Source organism: Artemia sp. Qi Xiang Cuo, chromosome 12, assembly GCF_049724085.1.
Source record: "Artemia sp. Qi Xiang Cuo chromosome 12, ASM4972408v1, whole genome shotgun sequence".
Lineage (NCBI taxonomy): Eukaryota > Metazoa > Arthropoda > Branchiopoda > Anostraca > Artemiidae > Artemia > Artemia sp. Qi Xiang Cuo.
In genome coordinates, this window is record NC_142805.1 from 23,478,369 (window position 1) to 23,494,351 (window position 15,983).

Consider the following 15,983-nt stretch of genomic DNA (forward strand, 5'->3'; position numbering starts at 1 on the left):
AGGAATACCTAAATCTCTGTGTTAGTAAAATTTCACTATGAATTGTTTTTTATTAGTTTTCACTTAACAATATTTACTTTCTTCTGTCAGAATTCGACTTATCTGTTTCTGTGCTATTGAAAACATGTGGTTATATTTTGTGCTTCATTAATTTTCTGTGTCTCCATTTTTTTGTATTATATCTTTTTTTTAGTGGTGTGAGACCCAGCGTGATTGTGGAAGATTACGTCTCACAGATCTTCTAGTCAAACCTATGCAGCGATTGACCAAATATCCACTTCTTTTGAAAGCAATACTTAAGAAAACAGATTCTGACGATCAAAAAATTGCCTTAGCTGATATGGTATGTTAGAATTGTCACTTTATATAGTTTCTTAATATTTGTAGTTTATTTTACTTTAACCCTTGTTTTGCTTTTAAGCCTTATAAGCGATGAGGCTTGTCTCTTCCCACAGCAGGGGAGAGACAAGACGTTTGCAACCCATCCCCTTGAATTTAATCTGGTAGTAGTACAAAATCTGATAAAACTTGGAGTATACGTAATCCAAACTCTTGAAGAAATAATAAACGAGCAAACAACCTTATAAAACGTTTGACCATTCCAGCAGAATGATTTTCACCTTGTTTGTATCTTTCCCTTGAAATATATTAAAGGTCTTTTATATAAACAGATATTAGCATATACAGTACATCCTTTTTTCTTAAGAACTGGTATAACTAGATGGGGATTAGGTGCTACTAACCTCCCCTCTCCTGTTTGCGATTGAGTCAGTTCCGTCTAGAAATCTTTTAGATTACTGGAAAATCACGTAAAATAGCAGTGTCAACATTGATGATGGGGCTGAAGACCCTATAGAATTTGCTGGAAACACATTTAATCATTTGCTGTGATGCCATTGTATAATGGTTGAAACACCATCAACTGTTGTACGTATCGTTAAGGATTTTTTTTGCTAGCAAATTTGCCTTTTAATGTAATGTTTTATACTTGCTTTGTTTTTTTGTCGAATAGGTCGAATTCCTAAAATTTGTTTACTTAACCTTTTTTATCCTATGTTTATGTATTGGCTTTATAATAGTGTTAAAAAAAGAAAAGGAATTCCATCCAGGCACAACACACCCTATTAAACGAAATTTTCTTAAACTATTAACCTAATCTGTGCTCCTATAGTTTTTTTGCTTCGCAAGGTAAGTAAGGGTTTTGATCATAATTATTTATAGGCTTAATTATTTCCCTTTAACCTTTCTAAAATTTCTAAATAGTGGAAATTTTGGGCTCTTGCTATCAAAATTTTGTTTGTCCTATCTTGAATGTTATAGAAAAGTTCCTCGTACAAACTACTCTTTTTCAATAAAAATTGAAAAGTCCAAAACATATTTTCCCATTTTTTCGCTCTATAATCAAGTTTATAATTTGTAACTAAACGCCTTTTGAATTGCCACAGCCCTACTGCCTAGAACTATTTTATATTTTTTTTCTTATCAGTTAGGCCCTTGTCATTTATATTGTCATTGCCAGTTTATAGGGCATTGTCACTATTGTCATTATAGTCACTGTCATTATAGCCCTTGTCACTCTTCTCACACGCTAACACATGCATTCAGTATTGTTACAAGTCAATGTTTAATACACACAGAATATTTTGTTTTCTGTAAAAATAAATCTTTTTGCCTTTTCAGATTCGACATGTCGAAAATTTCGTCATTCATGTAAATGCCGCCATGAGACAACAACAAGAACAGGAACGGTTAAGTGGAATAGTAGCAAGGATAGAATCTTACGATGTAGTGGAATCTAAAGAAGAGGAAATCGATAGGTTTTTGAAGCAATATTCAACATTAGATTTGACACGTCCCATGCCCAACTGTGCTGAATATATGAGGAGGAATTTAATAGCAGAAGCAGACTTGAAGCTGAAAGACCCAAATTCATCAAAGGTAAGCTTTTTAAATATCGTCTTCACATATAATACATGCATAAGAATTCCTTCCAGTCTTTCCAATTAATTAAAATTGCGCTTTCATAGAATAATATAAAGAATAATATAAACTATGATGCATAAAGAATAGCCCGCTTTCTATGCCTATAATGGGAGAAAGGTTGTGATAGCCAGGACACATTTTGTGGATGAAGGATGGCAGATTGCCGAAGATTGTCCTTTTTGGCCATCCATCTATGGCCAAACTACCCGTTTCCTAACCGAATGGGGTAGGAAGAGGCCGTAGGAAAGGATTGGAAGGAAATTGGAACCTCTTGGGAGGGTGTAAAGAGGAAATCTTTGAATAGGTGGGATGGAGGAGAAGCGTGCGCAGCTATGTAAGACACAAGCGGCTTCGGGCTGCAGTGAGTTGTTAGTATTAGTAGTAGTATATACAAAGAATAATAGATAAAAAATAATATATAAAGTTTAATATAAATGATAATATCTGAATTGAAGAATGGATAATCTAGGAATTTCTAAGCTTATATGATTGTCGGCCTACTTAGCATTATAAATTTCTTAATTGACTCTCTTTATAAAATGTAAAAATTAGAACCTATACGCCTTGTAGATAACTTATTTAACCTTGAAGAAATCAAACTTCTTATCGAAAATTTCAGCTATAAAATGTCGATCTTCCATAACTGTAAACAATATTAAAAACTCTAAAAGCAGATTTAAATTGTGGTTGAAATGATGGAGATAAAACATTAAGTTAACAAATATAGTTTTTATTGCCAAACTTTTCACATTAAAAATATTGCGATTGTGAAATATTAGAATTGCAAGAAATCATAATTGCTGGCGTATGTCACTTTGTGACAGCGCAATGGAAAAGCTGGCCCAGAAATACTGAGGACTGTGGTTGAAAAATTCTGTCACAAGGTCCTCTCCCTCTAGAAGTATCGATTGTTGAAGGAAATGTAGCCAAGGAGCTAACCCAGATATTTGTTATGTTGGCCTTAGGCAGCTTTGTAATGCAACGAGTTGTTAGTAGTAGTAGTAGCATAATAATTTAATAACATGTCTGTTTATTGAAACTCCAAACGAAGAAACTGAGGGTGGACTATAATGTTTCCCTACCCCTCGCGTCAGCTAAACTTATTATATTGATAGTTTACTTGTTCGGTCATATTGCTATCCATCGACGGTGTTGGCTTACCTGATCCATAATTATGTTATATAGACCCCCACGGGTCAATGTCGTTCAGAGTTGATGGTTCTTAGACTAAACTATTAGTTAAATTCTGTTTGCTATTTGTAACAAAGCCTAAGAAAAAGTATCTACATTTATACAAATGTTCGATACTATGTTTGTGTTGACAGCTATGGTTATGCTGGATTTTCTACACTTATTGTCATCTAACAAGACTATGGATATGTAGGAATGATTTCATGCACGACCCATCTCAGTTTAGCAGCCAGGCTGGGAAGGTACCTCTGGGGCTTAATACCTTGATGTCTTAAACCCACTGTTTGCGCAAAGATACTTGCAGAAACAATGTTTCCCACTTATTTACTATGCAATTTTCATATATTTCAGTTTAAAAAAAGGTAAGTCAAGGTTTTATTGCTGATTTTTTACATACCAACATCATCTTGTAAGGATTATAATTTTCATTTATTTATTAGTCCGTCCTCATACATTTCAGGTTATGAAAATTTATTATTAATGCTCATTTATCCCCCTAAAATGCTTATAATACATAAATTTCATTATTATTCCAGGCCCATATGCCCTAATTAAACAAATTGCATATAATATTTTGTTTGCTATTGTCTTGGAATGAAAATAATATCAAATAATCAATTATGACTAACGATAATTGAGTGCTGGAGCACACCCTAAGTCAATGTGTTGTCGCCGCTGTCTTGAAAAGCCGATATCATCGCTTCGTGATTGACCGAGTGAAATTCTTTTCAAGTCGCAATAAAAAATATTAAGGTTGTGTTCCACGACCTAATTATCATTACTGATAATCAATTATTTGGTAGTATTCTCGTTTTAAGACATAGATATCACAAAATTGTTAGCCATTGTGTATGGCAATATGTGTAGAACGCAGCAAAGTATTATCCCTCTAATATATTATAAGCTTGTTAGGGCTAATCGTCATCCTCATTTTTACATTGAAGACGGTGACAAATAAATAATGATCTCTAACAATAATTGAGTTTTTGTTCCACCCTAAATTTCTTCAACAGGTACGCATGTAACAGACGAGAAACAGATGTATGATTTTGTCTAAAAAAAAAGCAAATTAAAAAGAATTCAGATGAAACATTTTTTTTCATTATTTAAATTGCAAAAAAGGCGCTACAAAAAGTTCCAAAGAGTAATAATGCTTTTAGGAGAAGATGCGTGGGCGAACGAAAGAAACAAGAAGATAAACCTGACAAGAGAAGGAATCAATAATGTCGAATATGGTTGTGAATTTACAAAAAAAATATAAGTGAATGACTACGCGTTAAATATTTATGCCCCAAGACACATTATAGTTATAATTGTGAACAATAAAACCAGAAAGACCTGGCGACTACATAGTCAATTATTTATCTCATTTTCAATTTATTGGGTTGAGCACTTGCTCAAACCAATAATCAAACCTTGCTCACATGTTCAACTTGCAAGCATAAACCTTTTTTTTTGGCCGATCAGAGTGAAGATTTAAGCTTGTAAGGAATATAATTTATAATTTAGATTCTGTAATTTAGATTTTTAATTTAGAATTAGGTTTTATAATCAAACAGTTCGTGGTAACGAACTGTAAGTAAAAGTAGTTAATCAAAATTAAATAAAAAAACAAGTTTTTTTAACTGAAAGTAAGGAGCAACATTAAAACTTAAAACGAACAGAACGTATTCCGCATATGAAAGGGGCTGTCCCCTCCTCAACGCTTCGCTCTTTACGCTAAAGTTTTATTGTTTTAAAAAATAAAGTTGTGAGACAGAGACAAACTTTAGCGGAAAGAGCGAGGCGTTGAGGAGGGGACAGCCCCTTTCATATACGGAATAATTTCTGTTCGTTTTAAGTTTTAATGTTGCTCCTTACTTTCAGTTAACAAAAACTTGTTTTTTATTTAATTTTGATTTAAAAAAGACTGAAGCTTTGAATACCAGTTTTCTTATTTGTATGATGAATATGGTGGAAGCTGCAAAAACAGAATGAATAGAAAATACTTTGGTTCAAATTAGTGTTGAAATAGGCTTTTTTTAACTAACTTATCTTTCTGGTTTTTCGTTTCTGTGGATGTTAAGATCAAAGGAAGCTACATATCATTCATAGGCCTTTGGTTTTTTATCAACAGATGTGACTATGGCTTAGCTCGGCTATTATGCCCTTTTAAACAACAGATCTATGGTATTCTTGCTTCCAAGCCAGAATCACTGCTCTCAAGCCATAACAAAACAATCAGGGCATAAGCAGCCAGAATGTCTCCAATAGTGACCCTCCTGTTAGTGTAAGCTCAAATACAAGACAGAGTATTCTATGGGAAAAATAAGTCTATATATCAATTCAGAAGTGGCAACCTCCATTGCCGTTAGGAGTCACAGTTAATATTGATAACTAATAATTTAAACAAATAAAGCAAAATTTGAATTAGTCTGAAGTATATACATGTAATACTGATAATATTTGACCACAATCCTATAAATGTAATTATAATTGCTATTGAAATATAAATATATCTAATTTTAAATACTAATTTCTGAATTGTATTTGTTTTTCTTTTAATTATAACTATCATTACAACGTAATTAGTATTATTAATACCAAGAGCGTTTTAAGGCAAAATTAAACACCTTCAAATAAAATTCCGAGAGCCTTGGAAATGATGACAGATTGGATTGAAAGATAAATACAGTTTTCCACCATCTTCACTACCATCTTCAGGGATAATTACTATCCCAAAATATTCTAGAACAAGATTTTTCGTTCGATTATTTCCTGTGTATTTTGGGTATGATAGATAAATATTGATCAAAAACATTCATACTAGGGTTACTGTTAAAACAGTTAAGAGAGGACAAGAGAACTGAATAATTATAGCCACTGAATACTGTTTCTTCTTAATTAAACGTAATTAAACCCCTCCTCCCTCCCCTCTAACATTTTAATACTTTGACATTAAAGCCCTTCGCCTTTTTCGGAAGAAAATATTATGGAAAAAGTACTTACTTTTGCGATATTTGGTTAGAATTTAAAGCTTTAAAAAAAAAAAAATGCTTGCTTTATAGCACCGTGATCACTCTCTAGAGAGTAGCCCCTCCTCTTTGAGCTTCAGGTACTATCTAATTTTATGGAGTCAACCCTGGCTGTGTGTGCCTATGCGATAAAAGCCTTTTTTTTTAATCCCATACAGATTTGTTTAGGTCTAGATCGTGGATCTTATTAGTGGCCAATCCTTTCCAAGGAAGGTTCAAAGATACCTAATAGTGCCTTATTCATCACATATTTCGTCTTTCAGATCGACGTGCACATAATCTTATTCACTGACATTCTACTTGTTTGTAAGGCATTGAATAAGAAAGCTGAGAGAATGAAAGTCATACGTCCGCCACTGTTTATAGATCGATTGCTTATGACTGAGATTTCAAGAGATCCAACTGCCATCGGTTTTGTCTACCTAAATGAGCTTTCTGTGGCTGTAAATGCTTTTACCCTTCACTGTCCTGACCAAAAACAAACTAAGGTAAGACCAGTCTTTTCAGCTGCTGATATAAGACAGAGCAACAAATAAAGGAAAAAAAGCGTTAAAGCACCCTTTTCAAGTCACAATGCGCCAAAGATAATTTTCCGAAACAAAATTTGCTTTTAAAATGGTGACAATTTGAGAGAGTCAATACACAGCCACTTCAAAAAATTGCTCAAATCGATTGAATACTCCTGGTATCAATACATCTGGTAATAATATATCCTGGTAATAATATCGTATTACCTTCAAGTAACACCATAAATTCAAAGATATTTATACACTGGTGAGTTTGTATTCTTCTTAGTGCTAAAAGATGTTGGGATTAACTGATGCCTTTGTCTTGAATGCTAAGTGTACATTAAACTGACAGGAAAAATTTCCCCGTGGTCTTCGTAATCAAACAGTTCGTGGTAACGAACTGTAAGTAAGGAGCGACCCGGCTCAATGGTAATCGAAACTCTAAAAAACAGAATTTTGAAAACAAAAGATACATCAAAAGAAGCAGATTTTAATGCTGATTTCAAATATATAAGTTTCATTAAGTTTAGTCCTACCTATCAAAACTTAAGTGCCTGAGAAAATTTGCCTGATTTTCGCAAAAAGGGAGAAAAACCCCTAAAAACAATAGAACCTTAATGAAAAATCACACCATCATATTCAGCGTATAAAATAACCCTACTGTAGATGTCTCAAGCTCCTATCTACAAAAATGTGGAATTTTCTATTTTTTTGCATGAAGAAACATCACGGATGCGTGTTTATTTGTTTTTTTTTTTCTTTTCCCCAGGGGTGATCGTATCGACCCTGCGGTTCTAGAATATTGTGGGAGGGCTCATTGGAACAGAAATTAAAAGTTCTAGTGCCCTTTTTAAGTGAACAAAAAAATGGAGGGCAACTAGGCCCCCTCCCACGCTCATTTTTTTCCCAAAGTCACCCGATCAAAATTTTCAGATAGTCATTTTGTTCAGCACGGTCGAAAATATGATAACTATGTCTTTTGGGATGACTTAATCCTCTGAAGTCCCTGGGGGGGGAGGGCTGAAACTTATGAGCTTTACCCAATGTTAACATATACTATTGGTTATTGGGAAGTATACAGACGTATTAAGGGGGAATTTTTTCTGATTGGTGGAGGGGGGGGGGGTTTGCATTATATGGGAGGATCTTTCAATGAAGGAAGTTTTCATGGGGGAAGGGACATTGTTATGAAGGTGGTGCCGGATTTCCCATCCTTATTAAAGATAAAGATCAGAAATTAAATAAAAAAAAAGTTTTTCAACTGAAAGTAAGGAGCAGCATCAAAACTTAAAACGAACAGAAAATATTATGCATATGATTGACTAGGAGGTTCACCCCCTAGTCAATACCTCGGTCTTTAAGCTAAATTTTTTTAGTACTTTCATAAGAGCTATTTATTCTAATTAACGGCCTTTGTGATTAAGGGGTCATTTTTACAGAATTGGAACAAAAGTCGAACTTTAGCTTAAAGAGCAAGGTAGCGACTAAGGGGCGAACCCCCTAATATACGTATCACAAATCTATGAATATAAAGTTTGTTAGGTAAGGTAATTCATAAGTTACTTATATTTATTACTAATAAAAACGTTCGTAAATAAATTAAACAAGTTTCGAGCAAGCCATTTAACCAAATAAAAGTAAAATTAATATACAAATTTTGTTTTAACTATTCGTGTACGGAGAACCAATATCCAAACCTGCATTAATTCAAAAACGTTCAAAAATTAAATAAAAGAAACAAGTTTTTCTAACTGAAAATAAGGAACGACGTTAAAACTTAAAATGAACATAAATTATTCCATATATGAAAGGGGCTGTCCCCTCCTCAACGCCTCACTCTTTATGCTCTTGTTTTTCATTGTCTAAAAAAAAATAGAGTTGTGAGAAAGTCAAACTTTAACGTAAAGAGCGAGGCGTTGAGGAGGGGACAGCCCCTTTCATATACGGAATAATTTATGTTTGTTTTAAGTTTAAACGTCTTTCCTTACTTTCAGTTAAAGAAACTTGTTTTTTTATTTATTATATGGATAGAGCCTTCTGTTTGGTAGCGGAGCAATAGTCACTGCAAATCTGGAAGAGGAATCATTTGTCCAACATATATCTTTTACTTGTTGCTAGCTATTAGTGCTCGTTAAAATTGTTTAATTATAATCTCCCATTTGTGCGGGTTTTACTTTTGGTCTTCAACAAACTGTTAATTGCATTAATGAGTGGTTTTAATTATTCTTATACACACAAAGGATTCTCTTCTATGTCTACTCTGCTATATTGAAAAACGTATAAACAACAATTTATAGGGTTGTTGCTGTTACATAGAAATAATTGAAGAAAACTTGCTAGTTTTTCGATACGGATTCTACTTTGAAATTCAATAAATTGTTTAACAAAGTAACTAAAATTGACAATATCAACAACTAAATTGCCGTGATAAGAGCAAATATTGCTCATGCGTGAACATCAGGGTGAATACAGCCTAATTTTGAACTGTTTTATGTGTTTTGTCTTTGAAAGTAATATAAGTAAAAGTGTAACACTAGTTGCTAGTCGCCTGCTGTAATTCAAAAGGTGTTATGTAATATTTTTTTCAAATTTAGAAAATACCAAGCCCCAGGGAGCTCCCGTTTTGGTTCAACCCGTTTTCCAGTAGTTTAATTGGTTCTAAATTAAATAAATATGTAATTTATTCGATGATATAAAATAATTTTAAATCTTCCCTGCATAGCCTCTAACTTAAGAGAAATATAATCGAAATTGAGTTAATGCATTACCACAAAAATTAAAGAAGGAAAAGAAGAAGGGGAAAAACAAAAAAAAGAACAGAATAAAACGAGGATTAGATAAGGAAGAGTAGAAGAAGATAAAAAAAAGAAGAGAATAAAATGAGATTTCTAATATGATCTAACACAAGAAAAAAATTGTCACATAACCCTAAAAAAAATAAAAACAATTAAAATGACAACAATTCAGAATTAAATAACCCATCAAACATAAAGCATGCTCCAGCCTGTCTCGGGGATATCCACTCCATGGGAACAACAAAACTTAACCAAACAGTAATGAAACAACAGTTTGATATAAATAAAAAAATTCAGAAGCACAAAATCGCATCATTTTGGTACGTGTAAATTGGCTGGTATTCGAGACAAGTAAGACATGGTATTCAGTACAATATAAAATCTAATCAAAGATTAAAAATATGATCGCACTGTCGGAGGCAACGTTGCTAACGCTTTGAAATAAACTACATTGATTTTCTGACAAAAATTGTACCGGAAGAAGTTAATTTGTACCATCGGAGCAACAGGTTAAAAATTTGCCATAACAAGAAGAATAAACTAAAAACTTGGATACATATCCGAATCAAAAAGGAGCAATTAAAATCAAAATATACCTAAAATTGTACCAGGACCTCTAAATTGTATCAAAAACGCTTCAATTGTACCCCGTTAGCAACGCTGGTTGGAAAGGGTGTTATTTAAACTAGGATGATGATGCGTAAAAGTGAAGTAGAAAAAAAATAGTGCACACGAAATACTACAAGTAAATCTAGTCTAGATCAAAAAGGGATTAGTTATCGGAGGATTAGTTTTTTAGATAAGGGTAAATTAGAAAATAAAGCCTTCCTCCAAATTTTAGAAAGTGAATCTAAATTTATTTCAAGTAAATACCTTTAGTAAAAACCGTTATTTTTATTAATATATTCCAAATGTTCTTAAGTACGCACACGTTTAACTACTAGTTTCTTGGAAATAGTTAAAAATGCAAAAAATATATAAAAGCTACTACTACCGGCAGCTTACCGCAGCGCCAAGTCATCTGAAGCTAAAACAGCTAAACGTACGTATCCCTCTCACCTGTTCACTCTGTTCAGAACTGTACTTTTTACCTCCTCCTATTAAATTCTTAGTTTACCTTACATAACTTCTTCTGACCTTTCCCCCTCCCTTTCTGAGAACGTTCTTGTTTTTTTTGGTCACATCTGAGCTACCACACGACACAAATTTTGACAGTCCATCATTCTTCATCCGTGAAATATAACCTTACATCCTGACCTTTTCCTTAAGCCCGTAGACTATGGGATCAAACCATATTTTCCGTACAGCCGTATTCGCCGTCTTCCGTATCTCGTATTGTTTTATGTACCGTTGTTATGAATGATCCCTTTTATTATTGCACACAAAAACAACAAATCAATTAAACAAACATATCCACTAGTAGAAGGTCAAATAACCTGTGCGTAGTGACTCAATTAGTTAATTATTAACTAATAATTAGTTAATTGTTCAAACGAGTGCTTAAAAACATCATTAGATTAATCTTCTAGAAGACATCATCCTCTCTTATCTTTGTCAATGTTTAAAAACACCCGTGTTTGTAGACTTACTTGACTACTATCATCATCACGGCTTATAGTAACCTAAACTTTGTTCTGAGACTTATTTTCCTATTCTCCCGAACATTTTTCACCAGCAAAAAAACATCTTGTGCTTACTTTAGTCACTTTTTACATTTTTGCTGCATATGAACATCTTCTACTATTTTCACATTAATCTTCAATCCTATTCTTGCGCCCTGAACTCTCAAGACCTAGAATAATACCAAACGTTGCTACTGTCTTTATGTACCATTAACAAATCATCAGCATAATATAAGTTTTGGAGACTTTTCTCTTTTACTTAATGCCAAGTGCGTGTTTATCGACTGCTTGTCAAAACGTACGTATAGAGAAATCTATTGTTTGAACGTACGTATATAAGAAAAACACATTGCTTTTGTGCTATGCTTTTTTTTGAAGATTTGAAGTAAATAGTTAAATCGTCAGTGGAAAAAGTGGGGTCATTGTGTAAATGGTGTTACCCCTCCCCCTTTTTTTCAGATAATATTTATGATGATTTGTTTTAGTCTGTGTGTGAAAATTGCTCTTTACTTTTATTAAAAATTAAAATCTAATTTCTGCTGGCTACCAAATTCAGAGATGTCTAAAATTTGAAGGGGGGGGGGGGTCATTCTTTTCTACTCTCCCCGTCCTCTCTTTAAGATAGAGTTCATAATTTTTATTACAACACTCAGACAAGGAAAACATCATTTATGTGTATTTTTTTCCATAAAACAGTTGCCGGTAACGAACTGTAAGTATGGAGCGACTCGGCCCAATAGTAACCAAATTCTGTCAAATAAAGTATATTAGTAATTTTCTACAATAACGGTTCGTTTTTAAACTAATGCAGGACGACATAGCATTATGGCTTTTGGGAGGAATTTCTTAAACCGATTGGTTATCTTCAAAATTTAGGTTAACAGTATTCTGGTCTACTCAGCCCCAAATTATTGTTTTCTGGAACAAAAGTTGGCAATTTACCGTTTGCTGTAATACAACCTCTAGATTTACTTAAAAATGGCACTAGAGCTTGAAACTTCCATTCAAATGATTTTTCACTCGACAATCTCAGAGTACTGGCTCAATTCTATCCTGGTAAAGCATCTTCCTCGATTTTCACTGTGCATTTTTGTGTATGGGGTTTTGGGAGCGTTTGTGAAGGCTTTGTGTAATCGTTTTTTTCAAGGGTTCTTAGGGATGAAGAATTTGATGTAATGATTTTTATCAAGAGTACACCCCTTACTAGGAATGTTTTCCATCTTTTCTTAAAATTGTTTTTCTTTGCTAATAACTTTTGATGGGCCCCTTTACGCCTCATGCATTAGTCATATCTTGAAATCAGCATAAATATAAACTCTTTTGACGTCTATATTGTTTTCAAACTTCCTGTGTCTAGACTTTAGGATTATTATTCTCAAGGATTGCTCTTTACTTACCGTTAATTTTTTCGAATTATATAACTTATATTTTCCAGCACGTATTTTATCCATTTTCTTTGCTCACAGAAATATTATTAAATAGAATTTTGGATATTAAATATATTGTTTCTCCGTATTTTTGACATAAAAAGAAATGGATAAAATGAAGGTCATAGTCTAGCCTTACAATGGTTGGGTATACGATCATCTTACTATAGCCTTCTTTCTTACCATACCATACCTTACAAGGATTGTCTTTATGAAGAAACAGAAACTATATTTTTTAAATCTAGGGAGGGGTCAATTTTTGTTTTAGATTTTTTCAATTAAAATACGGAAAAAATTCTTAGATTCATTGATGCCTCCAGAGGCATCCAGGGTATTAAAAAGGATTTAATATGTGGCAAATGATTTTAGCTTTGGAGAAGGTAACGATTTACCTTCCTACTGAGGAGATAATAAACGATATTCCTATCAGAATTGGGACAATTATAGTAACCCGTGGTAAGTTGTAAAGATGCAAGCAAATTATTAATAAGGGATTAATAAGATTTCATCTTATCAATCTGAGTTAATCTTATTAAAAAGATTAACTCGCTTGTATTGATTAGGCTCGTTAGGAAACGTTTTGAAAAGAGTTTCTTATCAAAAATATGGTTTGACGTTCGGCTTCAATGGCATTGCAGCAGATATAATTTTCTGATGGCACTTGTTGAACTGCAAAAAGAGTTTTCATTCGTCCCAAGGACATTGATTAAGAGTTTCAGTAAAATAGTTCTTTGGCCCATTTTCTAGCCCTGATTTTTGGAGGCTCGTGCTTACAACCTAAATCTTGTTTTTGTGCGTTGTATTTGTTGGCCAGGGAATTTCCACTTTACGGCAGAAAAAAAATGTGTTCGTCGGTTTTTGGGCTCTATGTTTATGAAGCCCTATATGTATACATATATATAAATATATATATATATATATATATATATATATATATATATATATATATATATATATATATATATATATATATATATATATATATATATATATATATATATATATATATATATATATATATATATATATATATATATATATATATATATATATATATATATATATATATATATATATATATATATATATATATATATATATATATAATCCCTTATTTTCAGATATGGATGGACAATATAAAAAAAGCGCAAGAACAGTATGCAGACGCTAAAACTATGTTTGAGCCCTTTATCGCTGATTACGAAGAAGATGATTATGACTACAATTCAGCACAGTTGATTATATCAAGAAGTCCAAGAGGATCATCAAGAGGAAGCAGGGGATCATCACTTATCCACTCTCATAGGTAAATGTTATAACGAATAAGGATTTGGGTGCAATTTTTTTATTAGAGGCTTTGTGAACCTCGGCATATTAAGTGCGTGACACACCAAAAACCTTAAAACAGTTTAATCGCTTCACTTTATAAATGTCCTTTTCTCTTATGAGCCATATCCTCCTTTAGGTAGTCAAAGCAACATGTCTACGTTTTTAATTTTCCTGTCACCCTAACATACGGTGACACAAAAGGAGGCTTGGAGAGGAGGAAATCTAGCAGAGAAAGATTTTCAAAAAAGTGGAATTAATGAACAAAACTAATCAAAACTAATGAGTTTCATGTGAATTTTTTTTCTTAATAGTACATGGTATTACATGGAATAGTACAGTACATGGCCTTTATAGAGCCTATGGTCGGAAAATAATCTTTACAAAAGATGTAATTTGACCATAGACAAAAGTTCGGAGGTTTTTGTTTCTGGGAGGGGGACCACAAATATTTATGATTTTGACAGCAGGAAAGTCCTAGTTCAACTACATTTTAAAAGGAAATTTGTCCCTTTCTGGGACAAAGGGACAACTTTGTGGGACAACTCCTCAACGCCCGCTCTTTACGCTAAAGTTTGACTCTTTTTCACATCTCTACTTTATAAAACAATAAAAAACTTTAACGTATATAGCGGCGCGTTGAGGAGGAGACAGCCCCTTTGATATACGGAATAATTTCTGTTCGTTTTAAGCTCTAATTTCGCTCGTTATTTTCAGTTAAAAAACTTGTTTTTGTTACGTAATTTCTGAAAATTTATGAATTAAGGCAGGTTTTGAACTTGGCTCACCGTACATGAATAAATAAAACGGAATTTGTAAATTAATTTAACTTTTTAAACTAACAATAACCTTATAATAACCTGAGTTTGATTTTTGTTCCAGTTGCTTAAGAGTGACTCATGAATCAAAAAGGCTGTTTAATTGGAATAATAACCTCTTTTAAAAGTTAAAAAGAAACATTAGCGAAAGAGCAAGCTATTGAGGAGAGGCAATTCACCTCATATGCGTAATATTTTCTGTTCGTTTTAAGTTTTAATGTTGCTTCTTACTTTCAGTTGAAAAAACTTGTTTTTTTATTTAATTGCTGATCGTTTTTTAAATAATGTCGTGAAATCCAGTTCCCCCTCCATGAAAAATTCCCTTCCCCACGAGTCATTTCTCCATGGAGGGATTCTCTCACGTAACTTAAATTAGCAATATTTGTGGAAGTAATTTTGTAAGGGATAATAACAAAACGGCCAAAGAGGTCCAAAATATTTTGTTATGAAAATGAGAGTCACAAGTTGATCAATTCTCAAATGACTGAAATGAACGAAAGAAAAGATCCTTAAAAGATATACCTAAGAGTTTATGTTCATTTTAATTTTTGATGTTATTCCTTACTTTCATTTGGAATTTTTTTTTTATTAAATAGCAACCACAAGCCGAAAACATAAAATATCTTTGGTTTATTACCACATGAAAATCATAGTTATGAAGCTGGTTAAGGTAAAATTAAATGCTAAGATTGGACGGAAAATGACACAAACAAAGTATTCCTTATATTAGCCATTATTTAACAAAGTTCGAACTTTAGCGAAAAAGAGCGAGGTATTGACGAGGGGTCAAACTTCCTCGTGTATGTAATACGAGAGGGTTCACCCCCTCGTCTATACATCGCTATTTGTAAAAGTGTAAGTTTTTCCTCTATATGGTTTCCTGCTTACACACCAACATCAATACTTTTTTATTGGAAAACTCTGAGATAACTCAGAAAATCAAAGATCTTCACACAAATTCAACTTTAAATTTGTTTTAGAGACATCTGTGAAAACATCTGACGTTAAACCAACTTTTTTTAGATGTCTCTTTTCTCACTATTCAAATTTGGACGGAAGCAAGTAATGAGACTATGTTCTTTTGTCCGAAGTGCAGAGGCATATCCTACAGTCTTTTAAAAATGGTTTAGAAATTATAAAAGAGCTCTCTTGGTAATAGTACACTTACAATATATACGGAGGCATATTTACTCCGTAGGAGGTAGGCAATACAGGTGATGAATGTGACAAAACAGTCCAATTCTTCCGAACAAAAGTTATTTTAAGTATAATTCAACGCCACTGGAAAAAGAGTTTCT

At 32.9% G+C, this 15,983-nt stretch overlaps 1 protein-coding gene across 1 annotated transcript in view; it reads left to right on the forward strand.

The window, feature by feature from the left end:
* LOC148945906 (uncharacterized) overlaps positions 1-15,983 on the forward strand; it is a 684,784-nt gene that overhangs the window by 521,317 nt on the left and 147,484 nt on the right. The window contains exons 15-18 of the mRNA XM_089097548.1: positions 194-343; positions 1,681-1,938; positions 6,452-6,676; positions 13,663-13,847. Coding sequence (XP_088953674.1) covers positions 194-343; positions 1,681-1,938; positions 6,452-6,676; positions 13,663-13,847 — 818 coding nt within the window. The remainder of the gene's footprint in view (positions 1-193; positions 344-1,680; positions 1,939-6,451; positions 6,677-13,662; positions 13,848-15,983) is intronic.